General features: G+C 41.5%; 1 protein-coding gene across 1 annotated transcript; it reads left to right on the forward strand.

Moving 5' to 3' along the window:
* The first annotated feature begins 537 nt into the window (after positions 1-537).
* atr (ATR checkpoint kinase) lies at positions 538-18,620 on the forward strand. Its single transcript, XM_085342583.1, has 48 exons — positions 538-707; positions 858-949; positions 2,699-2,851; positions 2,976-3,883; positions 3,981-4,123; positions 4,234-4,410; positions 4,615-4,781; positions 4,949-5,101; positions 5,188-5,386; positions 5,498-5,754; positions 5,850-6,046; positions 6,202-6,302; positions 6,564-6,735; positions 6,948-7,103; positions 7,197-7,391; positions 7,503-7,598; positions 7,765-7,854; positions 8,093-8,188; positions 8,293-8,423; positions 8,559-8,702; positions 9,099-9,192; positions 9,306-9,431; positions 9,829-10,035; positions 10,164-10,277; positions 10,387-10,502; positions 10,719-10,839; positions 10,925-11,062; positions 11,401-11,569; positions 11,894-12,060; positions 12,247-12,411; positions 12,762-12,853; positions 12,958-13,049; positions 13,152-13,329; positions 13,410-13,595; positions 13,747-13,906; positions 14,097-14,276; positions 14,455-14,597; positions 14,945-15,042; positions 15,163-15,392; positions 15,997-16,131; positions 16,234-16,434; positions 16,538-16,681; positions 17,023-17,173; positions 17,275-17,431; positions 17,625-17,778; positions 17,922-18,073; positions 18,160-18,265; positions 18,423-18,620. The coding sequence occupies exons 1-48, from the start codon at positions 655-657 to the stop codon at positions 18,594-18,596; spliced, it is 7,830 nt and encodes a 2,609-aa protein (XP_085198709.1). The 5' UTR covers positions 538-654; the 3' UTR covers positions 18,597-18,620.
* The last annotated feature ends 3,808 nt before the right edge of the window (positions 18,621-22,428 follow it).

Below are 22,428 nucleotides of genomic sequence, written 5' to 3' on the forward strand. Positions count from 1 at the left end.
TTGTACTATATAAATGCCATTTAACTGATTTAAGGAATTCTACTGTAATTTTGAATTTAGCAACTTAATTAAGATATACATTAAATTCTAATCACAAAATACATACAAATGCCTCATGAATAGTTAAGTAACACATTTGTAGGTAGGCATACACAGTTTCACAAATATTTACATTGTACTATTTTGTATTATACCCTCTTGTTACATATTATTTACTACTGCAATTGCACTACTCTTTTGCACAGTCTCAATTAGATTTTTTATTTCACCTTTTTTACTTCTCCTTTAAAAAACATCACTGTTGTGTATATTTTTACCCTACCTACTTTTTAAGACCTTTACTATGGGCCTGTGGTACCTTTACTATTAACATTTTTTTAACAGTTTTTAAAAACATTTTCCTGCCGTAAAACACATACTTTAACGTTACTTTAGCGACCAGAGGGAGCATTTACTAGTTTGCGTTTTGTTTGAGCTTATAGACCCTCGCTGGCTTCCGTATCAAAACAGAAACGTCATTTTGGAGCGAAAGTTTTGGAAAGACTTGACAGGCAGAAGGAGACGTGGAGATGTGTACTGGTTAAAATGATTAGACAGAGCTATATATTAATGTATTAAAGAGTTTTATCGAACAGCGACACAAAAAGTTTGAAAATGGAAGGTCTGGAAATGTCTGCGATGATACCGGCTCTTCAGGAGCTAGCTAGGTGAGTACACGGCTAAAGTTGGCTAAGAGCTAAGTAGTTAACAGTACCACTTATTTGGGCTAAAGTGAGTCCTCGTCTTTACTTATTGAAGTCGATAAAAACCTTTGCTTCGTCATGTCTCTGTGAATAACATCGTGCTGATATTTGCAGTGCGAGCGCTGCAGAGTACGGCCAGGTGGTACAGAAACCTCGACAGATTCTCTGCCAGTTCATCGACAGGATACTGACAGATGTGGATGTCGGTAAGCCGGGAATATCGACACATACTAGGGGTGGTCACCATAATAAAAGCCTCTGAAAGGACATCAATAAAAAACAAACAAACAGCTTTTTGGTGCACACTGTCAGACTTATCTGCTGAAACATTCCCTGAAGTTGTTGCTTACCATGACTACTATTCCCTCTTGTTAATATACTTCGCTGATTTCTTTTCCCTTTTTTTGTATATTTGTCAAACGTGCATGTTTTAGATCATTAGACAAATTTTAAAAATAGACAGAGATGGCCTAAGTAAATGTAACATGCAAATTATAAATTCCTGAAAAAATCCTGTTAAAAATAAATAAATAAAGATTGATGATGATGATGATAAAAATAGGGAAAAAAACCTATCTAAACCTGTGTGAAAAAGTAACTGCCCCCTAAACCTAATAACTGCTTGTGCCAACCTTAAAAGGAAGAACTGCAATCAAGTGTTGGTGATAAGTTGCAACAAGTCTTTCACATAACATCAGCCATAATGGAAGTTTTTCAAGCATGAGCGGTCTGTTTAAGGTCATGCCAAAGCATTTAAATTATATTTAAGCCTGTACTTTGACTAGGCCACTGCAGAACTTTCACTTTGATTTTTATGGGTTTTTTTTATGCATTTAAGACTTCCTGGTGGGTGTGGGATCACTGATCATTATTCATGGTTCTTTTGTAACTTACTGGATGAGTTGTTGATACACTCTCTGAGCAATTTTTGGTTGGCTGTCCACTCCTGGGAAGGTTTTCCACTGTTAAAAGCGTTCTCCATTTGTGGCTCATGGTTCTCGCTGTGGATCACTGGAGTCTCAAAGCCTTAGAAATGGTTTTGTAACCCTTTCAAGATCGATAGATGTCAATGACTTTCTCAGCAGATTCTTTAGATCTTGACATGATGTGTTGCTTTTTGAGTTCTTTTAACCTACTTCACCTCAGATAGGTTCTATTTAAGGCATTTCTTGTTCAAGAAGCCATCATGGCAGTAATAAGGTCTGGGTGTTACTTGTGAAATTAAACTGAGCTTTCAACCAATGTGATAAATCACAATTAATTCATCATTTAAAAAGGGAGGAATTACTGTTTCAGTGAGCGCAAGGTAGGTTTGGGTAGTTTTTCTTTCTCTTATTAAATGAAATCAAAATTTAAAAACTACACTTTGAATTTACTCGAGTTATCTTTGTCTAATATTAAAATGTTTTTGATGATATGAAATATAAACTCTAACAAGCTCATGTGTGCACATCAGACATTATTCCATCATTCCCTTAATTCCTTTATCTTTACCTTTGTTACATCTCGTACGCAGAGTTTATGATAAACCATATTAGTTTTTTGTCTTCCCCGCACTTGCATGAATCTTGCCCCTTACTCTACACCTACACCTGTAACTTCCCCTGGAATATGAAGGTGATATAACAGCAGTTCACATTGCTGGCAGGTGTTTGTTCGGCAAACACAAAGTTCCAAAACACATAGAGGGCACATCGGGTGTGACTAGAGATAGGAAAAGTACAACTAATATAAACCTGTGTCTGCTTCTGTGTTCTTGCTGCTGTTGTATAAATTTATGATGGCTCGGCTTCTCAGATTATTTTGAATAAATCTTGTACCTGGAGTTTAAATCAGTGTGTTTCTTTAAGCTTTTTATCATTTAGTGACTTTTCAAGTTAATATTGCAAGAATATTTGACTTATCCTCTGTATGTGTACCAGCTCTTTTAACAAAGCAGTTGTCTTTTCTTCCAGTTGCTTTAGGGCTAAGTAAGAAGTCCACCTCAGAGCCAGCCTGTGTGATGCTGCTGGACTTTGTGCAGCACATAGTTAAATCTTCATCTCTGATGTTTGCCAACCCTGCCTGTCAGCCTGCTGAATACCCAGAAACAACACAGAGCTGCACTGGTAGGAAATTCTTCTCAAAATGCTGCCATAAGTGATTTCAGAAATTAGAGAAAATAAAGCTGAACATGTTTTGCCTTTTTAGTTTAGTCCTTTAATATCTTCTCATTCCTTGTCTTGATTTTAGACTTCAGTAAGTGGGTGGCGGTGCGTTTCCTTCGTGTGGCAGCAGCTCCAGGCTGTGATATCATCCATGGACGGGTCTCTGCTGTGTTGTGCTCTTTATTTCACACTCTGAGAGTCCGGGCACCATTTATCTTTAATTGCCTCATTCAGGAACTCATATTTCTGTCCCAGGAACTCAGCCATAACCTGTATGCACATATTTGCACACTTGCAGGACAGGGACATGTTTTGGACATTCACACAAAGAACCAGTGGCCTATAAACCTCAAGTGCTTCAGTTTATCCCCCCTCTGTGCCTCCTCATACCTCACCCCCTCTGCCCTTGTGCTCTCCTCACCTGCTGCCTTGGAGTCGCTGACACTCGTAACGATCAACATCATAACTGAGTCTCTGAGGGGAGTCATCTCCCGTCGTGACCTGAGTGTAGCCTGGGAAGCTGCATGCTTCATCCTGTCCAACGGGAACATCAGGCTGAGGAAAGCCTCCATGGTGATGCTGAGAACACTGGTGGAGCTCAGAGGATTTCCTGAGATGCAGGGCCACGAATTCTTTGCAGCCTACTTCCAGTTGCTGGAAACACATTCCTACTCTGCCACAGCAAACATAAATGAGAAGCAAGCTTACGAAGGAGAGCTGTTAAGCCTGACCCGCTGCGTGTTTCAGCAATCGTATGTTTCTCACTCACACTTTGAGCCCATCCACCTCTCACAGATGTTCGAGTGTGTTTGCACTCTTGCTGGAGCTGGTGTCAAGTTAGGTGTAGAAGTGACCGAGTCACTTTGCCTGCTGTTTAGCTTCTCGCTATCTGTAGCACCAGTTTATGAGAGCGCCGCGTTGCTTAGGAGGCAGCGGGTCACCGAAGTCTGCGGGACACTAGCATGCACCGTGGGGACAGCAAATCAAGCTGAAGTACAACTCTGTTCTTTGTGTTTCCTTTTAAATTATCCTTTTGATATCCATACAGTGTTTCCCTCTTTACAATATGTGCTATGCTTGTTGTTCGCAGTGTGCAGAAGGGTTTCTCCGAGCTGCCCTGAAGGCTGAGACAGCTTTAGTGCTGCAGGAGTGTAAAGATGGAGCAACACCTGCCAAGAAGTCTTGCAAATCTGCCACCAGTTCAGTCGGTAAAACTCCTAAAACATCCTCAAGGTGAGTGCATCAACATTTACTATTTGGCAATAACCATGAAAATCTCAAACAATTTTTTTAAAAATGTCTCATATGTCGTATTGAAGTAATGTCTGTGTCTCTATCTTAAGCAAAGTGGACATGCGTGTTCACAGTAAGGTTTGGGCTGCGTTAAACAGTCGGCTGGAGGAGCTGCTGATGCTTTTGGACTCCAGTTCTGCTAAGCCTGAGACCACCCAGAGTGCGTCTGCTCTGCAGGGACTGGCCCTCATTCTCCATCAGGCAGCCCTCTGCTCCTCACCCGTTAGGTAATTCCCAAACATACACCCATGCTCTTACACAAGCCCTCTCCTTTTTATCTTTTTTCTGCCTCTCAGAAAAACTTTTTCTCTAGTTTTTTATTTTAATAGTGTTTAATATTAGAGATTGCTTACTTTCCTGGCTCCAGTTTGACATATGTCGTTCACAGTGATTAATAGCATATTATTCACCTCAACATCTCTTTGTTATAGCAGCTTGTCACCTCTCCTTTGGGTTCCCACTGAGACGCTGAGCAGGGCCCTGAAGAGCTGTCAGTCAGTGTTAGAAGGAGGATCTCAGCCTGTGTCAAATCGGAGCTACTTTCAGTCTGCTGTCCAGATCACTGTCAGGGTCCTCGACTCTATACTTTACCTGACAAGTAAGGATCTAAATACAAAAATACCAGATGTTTTTGGTTTAGTTTGTTGTCAAAATAAAAGTTGATGTATTTTCCATATTTGTTTGTGTTTAATTTGAAGATAGAAATCAAGCCAGATACACATCCTTTATTATAATCATAATCTTCTTCTTTTTCTTTTTTTTTAGTGAGCAGCCAGAATGATGACAGGCTCCAACAACATGTGTGTGCTCTGTTGTCTCTTCCTTGGGTGTGTGAGAACAAGTCTGTCTCAGCCTATAAGACTTCAGGCTTCCCTTCCTGGTTGCTAGCCTTGGCGCAGAGACTCGGTTTCTGCTACTGTGAGTGTTCCTGTGTGCTTCTTTTTCTTTTAATGAAAACCTAAACGACTGCTTTAAAAGTCATTTAAAGACGTCTTTCTTTCCAGCACCTGAGGTCCAGGCCGATTGCGTGTCGCTGCTGGCCTTTTTACATGGTGGTGTGTGCGAGACGTGGCGCGTGTGTGTGTTTTCAAAGGCGCTGCAGAGTCAGGAGGAGGTGGTGAGAGTAGCAGCAGTCAAGGCTTTCCCTCTTCTTCTCCACCATCTGGGAAACATGCACTACAACCTCATTGGCACTACTTTGCTGTATGGAAACTCATACATTACTTAGTACTTGACCACTGATATTTTCTCTTTCTTTCATTGATATCATCAGTTACTTTGTTATATTTCATGGCGTATGTTTGATAATTGTAGTTCCAAGCTGGAGGACAGTTCGGAGCAGGTGAAGAAGGAACTTGCCAGGATCATTGGTCAGCTGAGCTGCCTCCAATCAGAGCTCTCCAGCCTTAGTGACATCCACACAGACTCCACTTGTCTTCCCAAAATCCTTTGCCTCTCTTGTAGTCTTGAAACAGATCATGCTGGGAAAGCAGTGCCATCCCTCAAGGCATCTGTTGTTAGACCCTTCCTACCATTGCTCAGACCACAAGCTCCAAGCACCGTGAAACAAGGTACCTTTTTACCATAAGTTTTTCACAACAGCTGATGCATTGAAATCAGTTCACAGCTGCTGTTTTCTTAAACATTTTATACATTTCACTGCCAGCTTTCCTAGAAGCTCTTCCCCACCTGTGCCAGCATGTGAATCTCACTGGTGCAGACAGCGATTCCCGAGCCGTACTCTGTACCCTGATTGGTCTAATGGAGGATTCCGATCCTGTGGTTAGAACACGCTTCAGCCAATCAGTGCGTTTCCTGCTAGCAGAGACCACTAGAAACTCTGAGCAGGGCTCTTTGAATGAGGTGAGCAATTCTGACTCCAGTTTTTCTTATATTTTTATTATTATAACCTAATTATATTTTTATCAGGGTAAAATTTCACCATATTCCCCTCAATCAATATAGTTTAATGTTGCATGTTTACTTGTTTTTTGATGTGGTGTGTGTCACCATCACAGCTCCTGGTTGCACGTCTTAAAGAGGCATTCAGCACTGCTAAACTTAACAGAGATGATGACCTGCGTAACACTCTGATCCTCACCACTGGAGAGATCGGCAGGTATATAAACAGCTTTTTTTTTTTATTCCACAAGCTGTATGAGTTATAGTAATTGTTTTTAATGAATAATATGTTATAAGATGGGAGATAAAATTATTGACCTTATATACAGAAATAAAATGTTGTGTTGCTAGTTGTTATTAGTTTGTATTATTTTCATATCCACTTAGATGTAGAAAACAGATGATTTCTTTTGTTAATACATTTAAAAAGACTACTTAATGAAGGAAATTTCTTCATTCCCCTTTCCTCTTCTGTCAGAGCTTCTCAGGGTAGTTTGGTGTCGTTCTCTCTGCTGCGTCTGCTCCACTGTCTCCTGTCCAAGTCGTCCCAGGTGTCTGTAGCTGCTTACACTCAAATTCGAGCCCTGGCCACCACTAAAGGCTTGAAACTGCAGACACTCTTCAGTCAGTACAAGAACCCTATCTGCCAGGTATCTAGTCTTTTGTTTAAATTGGACCAAACCCATCCTACTCACCTGCTTATTATGAGTTAGATGACTTGCTCTATAATACTGTTATTCATAGTATATATGTGGATTTAATGTTTGAAAATTGCATTGGTTTAGTTTTCATTTGGTCTGTTTTAGATACTGTTTTTTGTGGAAAATCTACAGTCCATTACTATATCTTCTTTGCCTTTTAGTTCCTGGTGGAGTCACTACATTCGCGCCATGCGTCAGCCCTGCGGAGCACACCAGATCAAGGAACCGAGTCAGCCAATCAGAGGGAGCTGGCTCTGGATATTCTTGCTCAGATCGCGCATGCTTTTGACTTTCCAGACCTCCACCGCTTCCTCACCGTATGTACAGTCATGCACACGCATCCACACACAGATAGTAAGCACTCTTTATGTGATGTACATTGGTGCTTTCTTGCATGTTTGTTTATGCAGCGGACCCTCCAGGTGTTGCTGCCTTACCTAGCAGCAAAAGCAAGCTCTACAGGCTCTGCTCTCATTCGAACTTTGGCCATTGAGTTGAAGGCAAACAGGAGAGAGATCCTGATCAACAACTTTAAGTACATCTTCAGCCATCTGGTCTGTTCTTGCACAAAGGAGGAGCTGGAGAGGGCCTTTCACTACCTACAAGTATGAACAACTTTACTTGCATTTTACAGCTGAAACATGATTTAGAGTCATGTACCTGAAGAGGTCATCTTAAAAACAAGTTTATTTTTCTTCTCCTTCATGTTCTTTCAGAGTGAGACAGAAATTGAACTGGGATCTCTGCTACGCCAAGACTTCCAGGGTCTTCATAATGAGCTGCTGCTGCGTCTTGGAGAGCACTACCAACAGGTTGACACACATATGTGGAAACAGATTTTCTAAACATTAAATCTATTTCAAAATATGTGGCTTTGAGGAAATTATTCTGCACAAGGCCTCCTCTTGAATAAAACTCACAAATGATCTAAAACACAGACTCTAGTTTCTGTTCTCATAAGTGTTTATTTCTTTGCAGGTATTCAATGGCTTGGCAATCCTGGCCTCCTTTGCATCCAGTGATGATCCGTACCAGGGACCCCGAGACATCACCACCTCAGAACTTATGGTACTTGGCATCCTCTGCATTTCATATCAGTGTTTTAGTTTCTTGTCTTTTTGACATTTGACTAGACAAAAATGCTTTATGAAACAATTTAGGCTTCAGAATCTGTGAGATATGTTTTATGTAATTAATTTAAAACAAAAATGTAATTTTTCTATGCAAAAAAAAAAAATTAAAGAGATAATAAGCAACTAATCATCTGCTAATTATCCATTAATGAATGTCTTGTTTTTATCTTTAGGCTGACTACTTACAGCCAAAGCTGCTGGGGATTCTTGCCTTTTTCAACATGCAGCTGCTTAGCTCCAGTGCAGGAGAAAAAAACCGCAAGAAACTGGTAATTGATCCTCTAAAATACCAGAATTTTAAATCTGATTGGTTAATTGTCCAATAAAGATCTCCTTGGCTCAAAGTGAACATGTCTGCCTGTTCTTCGTGCAGGTTTTGACAAGTGTGATGGCTCTGATGCGACTGATGGGCTCCAAACACATCAGCTCTGTCAGAGTGAAGATGATGACGACATTACGCACCGGCCTGCGATACAGAGAGGACTTCCCTCTCCTCTGCTGCCAGTCAGTACTTGTATACTTGCACATAAAGTCACATATTGTGATGCATTTATCTTTATTATTCGTTGGCATTTGCTCAGACATCTGTTTCTAATTCGTTTTTTTTTTTTTTTATACACTCCCTTTTCCTCTGGGTAGGACATGGGATTGTTTTGTGAGGAGTGTGGAGCCTGCACACCTGGGCCCCCTACTGAGTCACGTTATTGTTGCTTTGCTCCCCTTGATTCCACTGCAGCCCAAAGAAACTGCCGCCATCATCCGCTTCCTCATCCTGGACAACAGGTAGCAAACATAAGCACAAATGTGCACATTTGATCAGCGTGCAAACACAAAGACACATCTTTCGGTTACAGTTTTAACTTCCCTCATTAGTTAAACTGGTCAAAATGGTTTTAGAGTATGCAAAAGGATTGTGAATAATGTGGGAAAAGGATCTTATTCATTCCCATCTCATCCTCTTTTCAATCAACCAGATTTTTCTTGTGCACAACTGGTCTTATTTCCTTTTTGTGCTGAATGGACACTTGTGTAGACATACACAACAATGTGTAAAAGGGTACACATGGATGAGTATGTATGTATGCGTATGTAGGTACTTGAAAGAGTGTGTTTGTATATGTACATAGGTGTGGGTGTATGTGCGCTTTTAGATGCCTCACTTCTGTCATTTAATTACAGGGAAGAAGTCAGTGACTACCTCCATGAGATTTACTTTCTACCAGACCATCCAGAGCTAAAAGACATCCACACAGTAATGCAGGATTATAAAAAGGTCTGTATGAAGGGCACAACAGAAAGTAAAATGAATGTGAAACAAAAGGCTGGTTGACAGTGATCATACGTACAACACATTGTTGTGTTGTATTTTATCTTTTCTTCTTCCAGCTGGCGGCCAGCAGCAGTGACTTGGCTGCCGCACTGCAGCTCTCCATGAGAGCCGTCCAGCATGAGAACGTGGACGTGAGGATCCACGCGCTGACCAGCCTCAGGGACATGATGCACAGCAACCAGGTACACACTCAATGAAGTGCTACAGTGAAGTAACAGCTCCATGTTTGCAAAGAGAACTCAGAAAAGAATGCAAAATATATATAATGAAACCATTAGACTGCATCATTCCAAAATCACCGGCTGTGTTATCTTTTTCAAACGATTTGTTGTTGTGAAAGGTGTAAGCCTGAAAGTTGGGTCATTAGCATTAAGAATTATGTACAATGGATGTGTCCATAAATTAACATACTATAATACATCTTAGCACCTAAATTGGTGTTTCAGTTCTTAATTCTAATTCTTAGTTCAGTTCTTACTACACTTCTAGCATAGCCCATGTTAAATCCTCACCGTTACCCACAAATTTACTTTAACTTAACACATCTATAAATATGTTCCTCTGTTTTCTGGAGTGCAGGAGTGGCTGCTGCGGCAGGTTTGTGCGAGTGAAGCAGTGGAGCCGGTCATCTCCAACCTGGTATCAGTGCTGCTGAAAGGCTGCCAGGATTCATCCCCAGAGGCCAGGCTCCTCTGTGGGGAGTGTCTGGGGGAGCTGGGCGCCGTGGATCCGGGACGCTTGGATCTGTCGCAAACACACACCCACGGCAACCGCAACATCTTTGTGGTAAATAACTAACATAGATTGCAAATGTAATGATAATTATATGTGTGTGTGTGTGTGTGTGTGTTAGTTACTGTGTGTGAAGCAAAGATAACTGAACTGTATGTTTGTTTGTTTTTTCTCTGTGGCAGAGCGGAGTGGATGATCCTAACTTTGCCTATGATTTGCTGACTGAACTGACCAGAACATTTCTGGCGTACGCTGATGATGTGAGAGCCCAGGACTCTGCTGCTTATGCAATTCAGGTACGCAACAGCTTTAATTATTTGTGTTTGTTCCTCTATTGTATTTATTTATTTTTGCGGGGTTATGTTGAAATGTTTGTTTGTATTGGTGATTTTATATCCACTGTAGGAACTGCTTTCCATATTTGAGTGTCGCGAAGGTCGAACTGACTCAGCGGGCCGACGTCTGTGGAGAAGATTCCCCGAGCAAATTCAAGAAATACTGGAGCCTCACCTCAACAGCAGGTCTAAGTTTACACCTTCGTACACACATAGTCTCGTTTGTAATGGTCTCAGAATTCAGGACTTAAAAATCCCTCAGACGACAGTTATTTTTCCTCTTCTCTCCTCCCTTCTCCAACATTTTATCTTCTTGCCTGCAATCTTTTAGTACTCACTAAGTCCTTCCATTTTTTTAACTTCTCTTTTTGTAAATCTGTTATTTTCTACTCTTACCTGCAGATATAAGAGCAGTCAGAAGGAGGTGAACTGGTCTAAGCTGAAGAAACCTGTGTACCTCAGCAACAGAGGCAGCAAATTCTCTGACTGGTCAGCCACCTGGGCTGGATACCTCATCAGCAAGGTTAACCCATCTCTTTTTGAAGTTTTTCCCCAGCTTTATCTTGTTTTCCAAGCCAGAAGTTAAGGGAAGTTTCTTTGCTCTCCAGGTGAGACACGAGTTGGCCAGCAAAGTGTTCAGATGCTGTAGTTTCATCATCAAACACGACTACAAGGTCACAATCTACCTGCTGCCTCATATTCTGCTCTACATGCTGCTGGGCTGCACTCCTGCAGAGCAACAAGAGGTGAGGACACATCTGAACCACCACAGTAGTTCAGTTGCCTCCATCTCACCTGATCCCTACCATCCTCCTCTGTCACACCAGCCCCTCTGCATGGCCTCATTCACTGCATCCATGAATCCTCTAATTTACTTCTTTCCTCCTGCCTGGCAGCTTCATATTCAGCATCCTTTGTCCAGTATATCCACTATCCCTCCTCTGCATATGTCCAAAACCACCTCAGCCTTGCTTGTCTAACTTTGTCTTCAAACCGTTCAACCTGAGCTGTCCCTCTGATGTCTTCAGTTCTAATCTTGTTCTAATTCTCATTCCTTGTTGTTCCATTCTTGTTTCTGTCAAAGGTTACAGAGGAAATGCTGGCTGTGCTGACAGAGGGAGATGGACAAGCCGAGGGGCTTGCCCAGAAGACGGCCTCCAGCCTGTCACAGCTGAGCACTCAGACTGTGTTCAGCATGCTGTCACACCTTACACAGTGGAGTCGCCACATCCTCTACTCCAAACCCAAACATGGTAAGAATTCAGTTCAGTTCAATTCAGTTTTATTTATCCATAACAACAGTCGCTTCAAGGCACTGTATATTGTAAGGTAGACCCTACAATAATCTACGGACTAATGAAAAGATGCATAGCTTCAGTCACTGTTGAAAAAGATGTATTTACTCAGTCAACTCTATAGCAATTTATATTGCTATTATTTACATGATAATATTGAGGCTTTTATGCATTATTTGCATTGAACTGTATAAGAAAATAACTAAATAAAATTCAGTTCTCCTCATTGTTCACTCACCTTGTTGCTTTAATAAAGTAAAGAATTATAACATGATATTGCAGAGAGTGGGGATTATCAGCGCGTAGTGGCCTTCCTGAAAGATATCCCGCAGGATGTCCTGGCCAAGGCCTCTCTACGATCCAAAGCGTACACTCGTGCCCTCATGCACTTTGAAGCTTACATCCTGGAAAATAAAGAGAACATACAAGACCATCTCTCATTCCTGCAGGTCAGAAAACAATTTGGTTATTAACCATTAAATAAAAGATTGACTCAGGACTTTTGACTGCATTATAAAAGTTATCTTGACAGCAACGAGTCCAATAGTACAAGTGCACTTGTCTTTTAACCACTCATCCAATTAATCTCTGTGGTGAACTTTAAGCTCTGTGATGTACGTGATTGCTTGCCACAGACGCTGTACGCTGCAATGCACGAGCCGGATGGAGTGAGAGGTGTCAACGCTCTGAGGAGGGAGGAGCCATCACTCCAGGAACAGATACTTGAGCATGAAAGCATCGGCCTGCTCCGTGACGCCACCGCGTGCTATGACAGAGCCATACAGCTGGAGTCAGACCAGGTACCCAAACACATGTAGTCCATAAACATGTACACCCAGTTGGTGCGACTGAGTATTTCAGTGGTGTGTTCAAAGCCACTTTAATCACCTTTCTCCTTGATTCTGATACTTGGTTGGGTTGAAATTGATCTTGTGTACCTGTCTAAATGCATTGAGCTGCTACCATGTGATTGACTGATTAGTTATTTGCATTTAAAATAACTGACATGCTTAATAAACCGGTATGTGTACATATACTATGCCAGTTTTATATGTTTTCTTACAATATGTTATTTATGATATCGACATAAAAGATAATTAACTCACTGTTTTTTCTTTCTTGATCATTTCAATTATCGCTTTGTATAAAGATCGCTCACTATCATGGAGTGATGACCTCCATGCTCGGCCTGGGACAGCTGTCCACAGTCATCACGCAAGTCAATGGAGTACTGGCCAACAAGTAAGAAAAATACATATCAGTGTACATCTATTTCTTATTAAATGTAATTTTTAAAATTTAGGTTAATATAGGTTTGCCTAATGTAGCATTGTATGTCCATTTAGGCACCAGTGGAAGTCAGAACTCAACACCTACAGAGTAGAGGCAGCCTGGAAGCTTGGAAAATGGGACCTGCTGGAAGATTATTTGAGTTCAGGTAGTGCAGAAACACAGCATGTATTTGCAACATCTGAAATCACTGGTGACTACATGCTGCATGGATCTGCTTAAAGCATAGTTTTCTATTCTGTGTCTCCAGACCAGCAGTCCAGCACATGGGGTGTGCGGCTCGGCCAGTTGCTGCTCTCAGCTAAGAAGCAGGATGCTGAAAATTTCTATGAGAAGCTGAAGCTGGTGAGGAAAGAACAGGTCGTCCCTCTGTCTGCTGCCAGTTATGAGTGTGGAACCTACCAGAGAGGATACGAGTATATTGTCAGGTCTGTGGATGTCAGCTCAGTTTGGAGTCAAGTGTGTTGTGTTTTAATAACTTTCTAAAAAAGCTTTTACGTGTGTTTAGACTCCACATGCTCAGTGAGTTGGAGCACACCTTCACTGAGCTGCTGAAACAGAGACAGGGATCCGGGTCCAACCTCAGCCAACTGCCTCCTCATTGGTCAGATCGGCTGGAGATGACGCAAAACTCTTTCAGGGCCAAGGAGCCAGTCCTGGCTCTCCGCCGTGCCCTGCTCAGTCTGGGAACGCAGTAAGGAAACATCACTTTTTAGTTGCACAGATTTTAACATGCTGTTTTTCTGAAACACACACATTAGAGAAATCAGTTTAAAATTTCTTCTTAATACAACATTTTCAAATCTTTCTGAACTCACATCTGCATGTATCATCTCACTCTGCAGACCTGTATGTCAGGAGCTGGTTGGGGAGTGCTGGTTACAAAGTGCCCGGGTTGCCAGGAAAGCAGGACACCATCAGACCGCCTTTAACGCCCTTCTCAATGCAGAAAACACAAATCTTGCTGAACTGGTCACAGAGAAGGCAAAGTGGCTTTGGTCTAAGGTATAACCAGGCTACAAATAAAACCAGCATTCAATATATGATGCAAAACTGTATGCAAATTATTCACATTTGTACAGGACCAGAAAACTTATTTTCTTTAGTGTCTTCCTATCTGCAAATTAGATTTTCATACATGTGCATAATCAAATTAAACTAATATAGCCTAATTTGTCTGCCTGAATGTCATCAGGGCGATGTCCACCAAGCCCTGATTGTCCTGCAGAAGGGTGTGGCTCAGTGTTTCCCTGAAGATCAGCCCCTGACAGATCCTCGCAGTCTCCAGACTAAAGGCAAAGCCATGCTGCTGGTGGGGCGCTTCATGGAGGAGACGGCCAACTTTGAGTCTAATGCCATCATGAAGACATACAGGGTTGATATATCTACACACTTTTAAACTAGATTCTGAAAATGTTTCATAAAAAGACAAAAAAGTGAAAAATGCAATGATGCAAATGTCAGAGATCACCCTCACAGTGATGTGGCACCAAAGCAGATTTCTGCATCACTTGTCTTTACCTTATGTGTTTTTTGTTTTGTTTTGTTTTTAGGATGTGACTAACCTCCTACCAGAGTGGGAGGATGGTAACTTCTACTTAGCCAAATACTATGACAAAGTCATGCCAATGGTGACAGATAACAAGCTGGAGAAACAGGGTAATCTGATCCGTTACATCGTCACATTCTTCGGGAAGTAAGTTCTTGTTCTTTCTGCTGATTTGCAGCCCTGTAGACCCAGAGTCTCCAACTCCAGTTCTCGGTCCTGCAGCTTTAATATGCATCTCTACTCCAACACAGCTGAATCAAATGGTTGGATTAATTCTTCAGCATGCCATCAAGTTTGCCAAAGGCCTGATAACAAGCCATTCATTGATTCAGGTGTGTCGGAACAAAGATGCATCTAAAAGCTGCAGGACAGTAGCTCTCGGGGACTGGAGTTGCACACCCCTGCTGTAGACTACAATCAGAGCTTCTATTAGCTACTTCACAGCTGTTAATTTCTTCATCAAACAACACACTTATCAACTTTCTCCCTCCTAGTGCTCTGCAGTTTGGAAACCAGTATATCTACCAGGCCATGCCTCGCATGCTGTCTCTTTGGCTGGACTATGGAGCTAAAGTGTGTGAATGTGAGAAAGGTGGGCAAATCACACAGGGCAGGGAGATATTTCTAGTTTCAGTCTAATTAATTTGCAAATTTTTAGCATTTCATTGGCTTTTCATTAACACTTGATATTATACCTATTCCTTCACCTCAGCTGGGCGAGCAGACAGACAGATGCGACAGGAGCTGAGTAAAATCAACACAGTAGTGAGCGAGCACTGTGCTAAGCTGGCGCCGTACCAGTTCCTGACCGCATTTTCCCAGCTGATCTCCAGGGTGTGTCACTCCAGCGATGAGGTCTTCAATGTCCTCATGACCATTGTGGCCAAAGTGTTCCTCACATACCCCCAGCAAGCTATGTGGCTAATGACTGCGGTGTGCAAGGTGAGAGAAATGAGCCACCCCTCATTTAAGGTTGATGGTGATTTCTATAAACATGGAAATATAGCCTTTGTAATTCTAATGAGCTTGAAAGTCAGTATTTGATATGACCACTTTTATTCTTCAACACAGCCTGAACTCTCTTAGGCAAGTTGTTTTGTCATTTCATTAGGTAGGATTAGGAATATTCAGGAATAGTTCTCCAGGCTTCTTGGAGGACATTCAAAGCTTTTCCTCGGATGTTGGCTGCCTTCCATAACAGATAATAAATGCATCTCTTCTTTTGTCATCCACTTATTTAGTAGCCACTGTCCAAACAAACCCTTTGAAATCCCTCCAGAAAGCCTGGGGAACTATTGCTCAAGACCACTTTAAGAAATTACTAGAAGGTCTGGGTCTTTGGAAGCAAAATATAAACAAATGAGGGGTGACTATAAAGTTTAACATTTGCAAGTCTGTTTATGTGGGGGTTTTTTTTTTTATTTGAAATGTTATTTAGCAGATCAGTTCAAATCAAAATTACAATTTCTCTGTTAGTTTTTGTAATCAACTGCTTCTGCGTCCAAAATACAGCATTTATTTATGTCTGCTTTTCTTTTCTTTCCAGTCATCCTACCCCATGCGCATGAATCGCTGTAATCAGATCCTTAAGAAAGCCGTCAGTCTTAAACAGTCCCTGGAAAAATTCATTGGAGATGCCAACAGACTGACAGACAAGCTTTTGGAGCTTTGTAATAAACCGGTATACACGCCCATGCACAAATACACTTCAATAGTCTATGACTTCTCAATCCTTAAATCATCTTTAGGCAGGAGTAGAGATGTTTCTATATGTGTCTTACAGGTGAATGGTAACAGCACCACCCTCAGTATGAGCATTCACTTCAAGCAGCTAAAACGTTTGGTGGAGGAGCCGACATTCAGTCAGATCCTGATCCCTCTGCAGTCTGTCCTCATCCCAACGCTGCCCTCCACAGGCGGGGAAAACACACAGCATGATGCTTTTCCTGGACACTGGGCATACCTGGATGGTTTTGAAGACAGTGTAAGAGAAAGAGGGTGTTAACTATTCTGACCGGCCGCCACGGTATGTTTAACATTCGGCAGGAGTTGATTGACAGTTACAGAAAATAATCTTGTTTGTGTAGGTGGAGATCCTGGCCTCTTTGCAGAAGCCAAAGAAGATAAGCCTGAAGGGTTCGGATGGTCGGGGTTACACCATGATGTGTAAACCTAAAGATGACCTGAGGAAGGACTGCAGACTTATGGAGTTCAACTGTCTCATCAATAAGGTATCTGGGAGATTTCATTCAAACTAAATGGATATATAGTGAGTTCTGGCCATAGAGCGACTTGCATGTTAGGTCAGAATAAACAAACTTACTAACTTTTAGAGGTTCAATCTTATTTTATGTGTTGTTCTGGCCTCAAAGTTAAAATGAAATATTAGCCTCTTCTCATAATGTGAATAAAAACTGAACCTTTTTTTTTTCTTTGCAGTTAGGAGCTCATTATGTAGCAGAGCTGTACTAAATCAATCAATACGTGTGCAAATTACATGACAATACTTGAGAAAATGTGAGAAGAACAGCATTTATATGTGCTTGTTTGTACTGTGTGTGTACTGTTGTAGTGCCTCCGTAAAGATGCTGAGTCCAGACGGAGGGAGCTACACATCCGGACTTATGCTGTGATTCCCCTCAATGAGGAGTGTGGCATCATTGAATGGGTTAACAACACTGCCGGGCTGCGGCACATTCTCACAAAGCTGTACAAAGAGAGAGGTATCCCTTACTTATAACACCTACAATCAAAAACCTTTTCTTTTTTTTTTAAGTAAATGTTAGGAAGTAATTAAGTTGTTCACCTTTTCTGTGTTTTTAAGGTATCTACCTATCAGGTAAAGAGCTCAGGAAGCTTATTCTTCCCAAGACAGCTCCCTTTGAGGAAAAACTGCGAATCCACAAGGAGGTGCTGTGTGCTCGACACCCCCCTGTCTTCTATGAATGGTTCCTCCGGACCTTTCCTGACCCCACGTCATGGTATGACTTTCACTACAACACTGCTATAATTATACTCCTGGAAGTCACTGCTTTACCAGAAATGTTAGTCATTTTCATTTAACATCTTGACCACATTTGAAAGAAGTTATTTCAATTCAGAATTTTTCAAAAATCTGCTTCAAGTGTAACTTAAATCCAAGAATAAATCTTTGGAGTATTTGTGTGTTTACAGGTACAGCAGTCGTTCAGCATACTGCCGCTCCACTGCTGTGATGTCCATGGTGGGCTACATCCTGGGTCTGGGAGATCGCCACGGAGAAAACATCCTCTTTGATTCCTTCACTGGAGAATGTGTTCATGTAGACTTCAACTGCCTCTTTAACAAGGTTTTATTTTATTTTTTGCCTTAGATTCAATAAAATATTATTTAGGAATATTCATATATTTATTATTTATTATATGTATCCTTAACACCAGTGCATGTTGTTGCTTTTAAGTTTGCCTGTGCTTTTCTCTCCTTTTCCACTAGGGGGAGACATTTGACGTGCCAGAGGTTGTTCCCTTTCGTCTGACTCGAAACATGGTGCATGCTATGGGGCCCATGGGCATCGAGGGCCTCTTTAGGCAAGCCTGTGAGGTTACGATAAGACTAATGAGAGACCAGAGAGAGCCACTCATGAGGTACATTCACATAAAAAGTATTAATGTCAAATTCAACCATTCATAAATATTAAAAATCTGTTTTTGTTTTTAATTTTTCCTGCAAGCGTGCTGAAGACCTTCCTTCATGACCCACTGGTGGAGTGGAGCAAACAAGCCAAAGGACTATCAAAAGCTCAGGCCAATGAGACAGGAGAGATTGTTAATGAAAAGGTGGGCATGTTTCTTGAATTTTTACCTCTTAAATTATATTTACTTGCAAATCTAAACCAGAGAGACTTTATTAATCCCAGAGGAAAACTGGGCTAAATACAGCACATTCAGGTTCAATAAAACCTAATAATGTTTGTTCTTTACATTTCTCTGCTAGGCTAAAACCCACGTGTGTGACATTGAGCAGCGCCTGCAGGGAGTGATTAAGAGCAGGAATAAAGTGCTGGGTCTTCCTCTGTCAATTGAGGGGCACGTCCATTACCTCATACAAGAAGCCACGGATGATAAACTACTGTGTCAGATGTATTTAGGCTGGGGTCCTTACTTGTAGAAAGAAAAAGCACTCAATTCAGAAGATTATAATGCAATCCAAGCACTTTTGACTGTTTGTTCCTGAGCCTTTTTCCGTTTTGAAAACATTGAAAATGCAGCACTGTTGTACATTCCCTTGTAATAAATTATTTTGTTGGTTAAATGTGCTGTAGTGTGTATCTTCTAATCTCTTAACCCTCAAACTCTCAGAGCTAGACAGGCTTGTCAGCTGATTGTTTTAATCCCCTGTCTCCTGCTGCTTCTTCACTCCTGATTACAGCCAACTGGCCCAACTTTTTACATAAAAGCACCACTTAGAATTAAATGTCTGCTTAAAAAGCTGAAAGTGGACTGGGTGAAGGTGTGAGTAAGAAGTAGGTAGTAATTTGTTTTTGGCTAGCAATATTTTTCTTATCTAGTGATGAGTTCAGGTAGTCAGAAAATCACTGTATTTGTAATTATTACTTTTCTTTTTTGTTAATGCTTGGTTGTTGTTGCAGCTGGCTTTGGGATAGATCAGGATGAACTTGGTTGTATTTATGTATTTGCATATTTTTAGTGGGAAAACACTTTCCAAGATAATTGCATGAGAATATACTTTTATTCGGAATAATCTGAAATGGAAATGTATTTGTGATAATATTTATTATCACTTGTAATCTGTTGCTGTTGTCAGAGACGACCGGTTTAGCTCGACGATGCTGTTATTTTCCACGGTTCTGGAAACTCATATTAAAGACATCCAGCTCGACAGAAGAAGCGCTCGGGATTGTGAGGAGGATAAACTGTCAACAGACTCTAACCCTATATCAAATTCTACACTAATACATTAAAATACCAGTACTGATGACCAGAGTACACACCTGCAACACTTTTTTTTCCTTTCGTGGTTAACATCAAGAACAGACAACAAAAGTCAACGTGTTTTTAATTTGGATTTTTTTTTTTTATTTCATTGTAATGACAATTAACTACAAAGTCTCCTGGAGGTGTTTTGAAATTTAAGGTGGAGGGCCTGCAGGACCTCTATCTTAAAGTTCAAAACACCAATTTTAGAAAATTCCAGCAATCAAATGATCCCTTATGAGCAAGCACAAGGCGACAGTGGGGAGGAAAAACTGCCATAAAAAGCAGAAACCTCCAGCAGAACCAGGCTCATGTAGGGGCAGCCATCTGCTGCGGCCGGCTGGACTCGATGGAAAACAAAAAGGAGACACAATGAAAATATAGTTTTTTAGGAAAACTATAAAGGAATTTGATTTGACACTATGATTGATGATTCAAGACCGTTTTTGGATCACTTCTGCTTCGAGATTTTGCGAGAAGCAAGGCAGTGGAAAAGTCAAGGTCTTTAGTCATCGCTGCCCATAAAACAGCATCTGAAGGGTTTCATTAAAGCTTTCTTCAATGCTGAAAAGAACCTGGCAACTCTGGACTTTTGGCGATAACTTGTGGGGACACCCAAATGGATTTTCAAGAGCTTCAAAATAGCCTCGTCAAATGAACTATCACATGCCAAAGCAGCATCCATGATCCTTTCTGGGGAGCCAAACTCCTTGATGAGTCCTTTAACCAGTTTTTTGGTCAATCCTCTCACGTCATTTTCCAGACGTGTTGTAGACTCCGCGCTGCTGATTTCTGGTTGCACCAAGTTTTTGAGACGCTCAATGATGTCAGCTAGTGTTACGCCATCTGGAGGAGTGAGACGGCCTTTTCGCCTGTTTTTGGACTTCTCGAGAAGAAAACTGCGCCTACTTCAATATTACCTTCATATGCTCTCTTTGCTTTTCGCCTTCCTCACTACACTAAGTACCATTTTTTAACGCTGTGTACTCACTCTTGCTAAGTACATGTGAACAGATCTTGAAGAAAAAAAACAAAACAAAACATACTTTTCTTTTCTCTTTAATTCAAACCACTTTACAGAAAGTACAATTGTTTACAATGAACAAAGAAGTAGGTAGGTTTCCAATGCTTAATTAGTGTGTAAGAATATTGCAGAATCTGCTGTGCTGTGTACTTTGTAAAAACCATGAGAAGGGCTGGCTGGCTGGCTGGCTGGAGAAGAAATGATAAATGTCCTTTTTTATAACCGTTCTCTCGGCCGGCCGTTTGGCGTATGATGTGTGGCAGAGCACTCTGGTACAGAGCGCCGCCAGTTCGAACCCCCACGATCTCACTGCCACGGCCCTAGCTTGGGGGGCGGGGATGCGCATTCGCGTTTCCCCTTTTGCCTTTTCCTGCTCCAGCCAAGTCCTCCGCCTGCTCGACATCTCTCCTATTACCTTTTATTACGCTTGCACTCATGCCTTTGCCTTTCACCACTTCAAAACTGCGCCTACTTCAATGTTACCTTCATATGCTCTCTTTGCTTTTCGCCTTCCTCACTACACTAAGTACCATTTTTTAACGCTGTGTACTCACTCTTGCTAAGTACATGTGAACAGATCTTGAAGAAAAAAAACAAAACAAAACATACTTTTCTTTTCTCTTTAATTCAAACCACTTTACAGAAAGTACAATTGTTTACAATGAACAAAGAAGTAGGTAGGTTTCCAATGCTTAATTAGTGTGTAAGAATATTGCAGAATCTGCTGTGCTGTGTACTTTGTAAAAACCATGAGAAGGGCTGGCTGGCTGGCTGGCTGGCTGGCTGGCTGGAGAAGAAATGATAAATGTCCTTTTTTTTAACCGTTCTCTCGGCCGGCCGTTTGGCGTATGATGTGTGGCAGAGCACTCTGGTACAGAGCGCCGCCAGTTCGAACCCCCACGATCTCACTGCCACGGCCCTAGCTTGGGGGGCGGGGATGCGCATTCGCGTTTCCCCTTTTGCCTTTTCCTGCTCCAGCCAAGTCCTCCGCCTGCTCGACATCTCTCCTATTACCTTTTATTACGCTTGCACTCATGCCTTTGCCTTTCACCACTTCAAAACTGCGCCTACTTCAATATTACCTTCATATGCTCTCTTTGCTTTTCGCCTTCCTCACTACACTAAGTACCATTTTTTAACGCTGTGTACTCACTCTTGCTAAGTACATGTGAACAGATCTTGAAGAAAAAAAACAAAACAAAACATACTTTTCTTTTCTCTTTAATTCAAACCACTTTACAGAAAGTACAATTGTTTACAATGAACAAAGAAGTAGGTAGGTTTCCAATGCTTAATTAGTGTGTAAGAATATTGCAGAATCTGCTGTGCTGTGTACTTTGTAAAAACCATGAGAAGGGCTGGCTGGCTGGCTGGCTGGCTGGCGAAGAAATGATAAATGTCCTTTTTTTTAACCGTTCTCTCGGCCGGCCGTTTGGCGTATGATGTGTGGCAGAGCACTCTGGTACAGAGCGCCGCCAGTTCGAACCCCCACGATCTCACTGCCACGGCCCTAGCTTGGGGGGCGGGGATGCGCATTCGCGTTTCCCCTTTTGCCTTTTCCTGCTCCAGCCAAGTCCTCCGCCTGCTCGACATCTCTCCTATTAGCTTTTATTACGCTTGCACTCATGCCTTTGCCTTTCACCACTTCAAAACTGCGCCTACTTCAATATTACCTTCATATGCTCTCTTTGCTTTTCGCCTTCCTCACTACACTAAGTACCATTTTTTAACGCTGTGTACTCACTCTTGCTAAGTACATGTGAACAGATCTTGAAGAAAAAAAACAAAACAAAACATACTTTTCTTTTCTCTTTAATTCAAACCACTTTACAGAAAGTACAATTGTTTACAATGAACAAAGAAGTAGGTAGGTTTCCAATGCTTAATTAGTGTGTAAGAATATTGCAGAATCTGCTGTGCTGTGTACTTTGTAAAAACCATGAGAAGGGCTGGCTGAAGAAGAAATGATAAATGTCCTTTT

This window comes from Diplotaxodon limnothrissa, linkage group LG19, assembly GCF_057381915.1.
Source record: "Diplotaxodon limnothrissa isolate DT_005_m linkage group LG19, D_limnothrissa_male_GT1.1, whole genome shotgun sequence".
NCBI classification, from domain to species: Eukaryota; Metazoa; Chordata; class Actinopteri; order Cichliformes; family Cichlidae; genus Diplotaxodon; species Diplotaxodon limnothrissa.

Coding starts and splice junctions, on each gene's coding strand:
- atr (XM_085342583.1), top strand. CDS start 655: ATGGAAGGTCTGGAAATGTCTGCGATGATACCGGCTCTTCAGGAGCTA. Junction 4,124..4,233: donor ACTCCTAAAACATCCTCAAG/GTGAGTGCATCA, acceptor CTCTATCTTAAG/CAAAGTGGACATGCGTGTTC. Junction 7,104..7,196: donor ACCTCCACCGCTTCCTCACC/GTATGTACAGTC, acceptor TTGTTTATGCAG/CGGACCCTCCAGGTGTTGCT.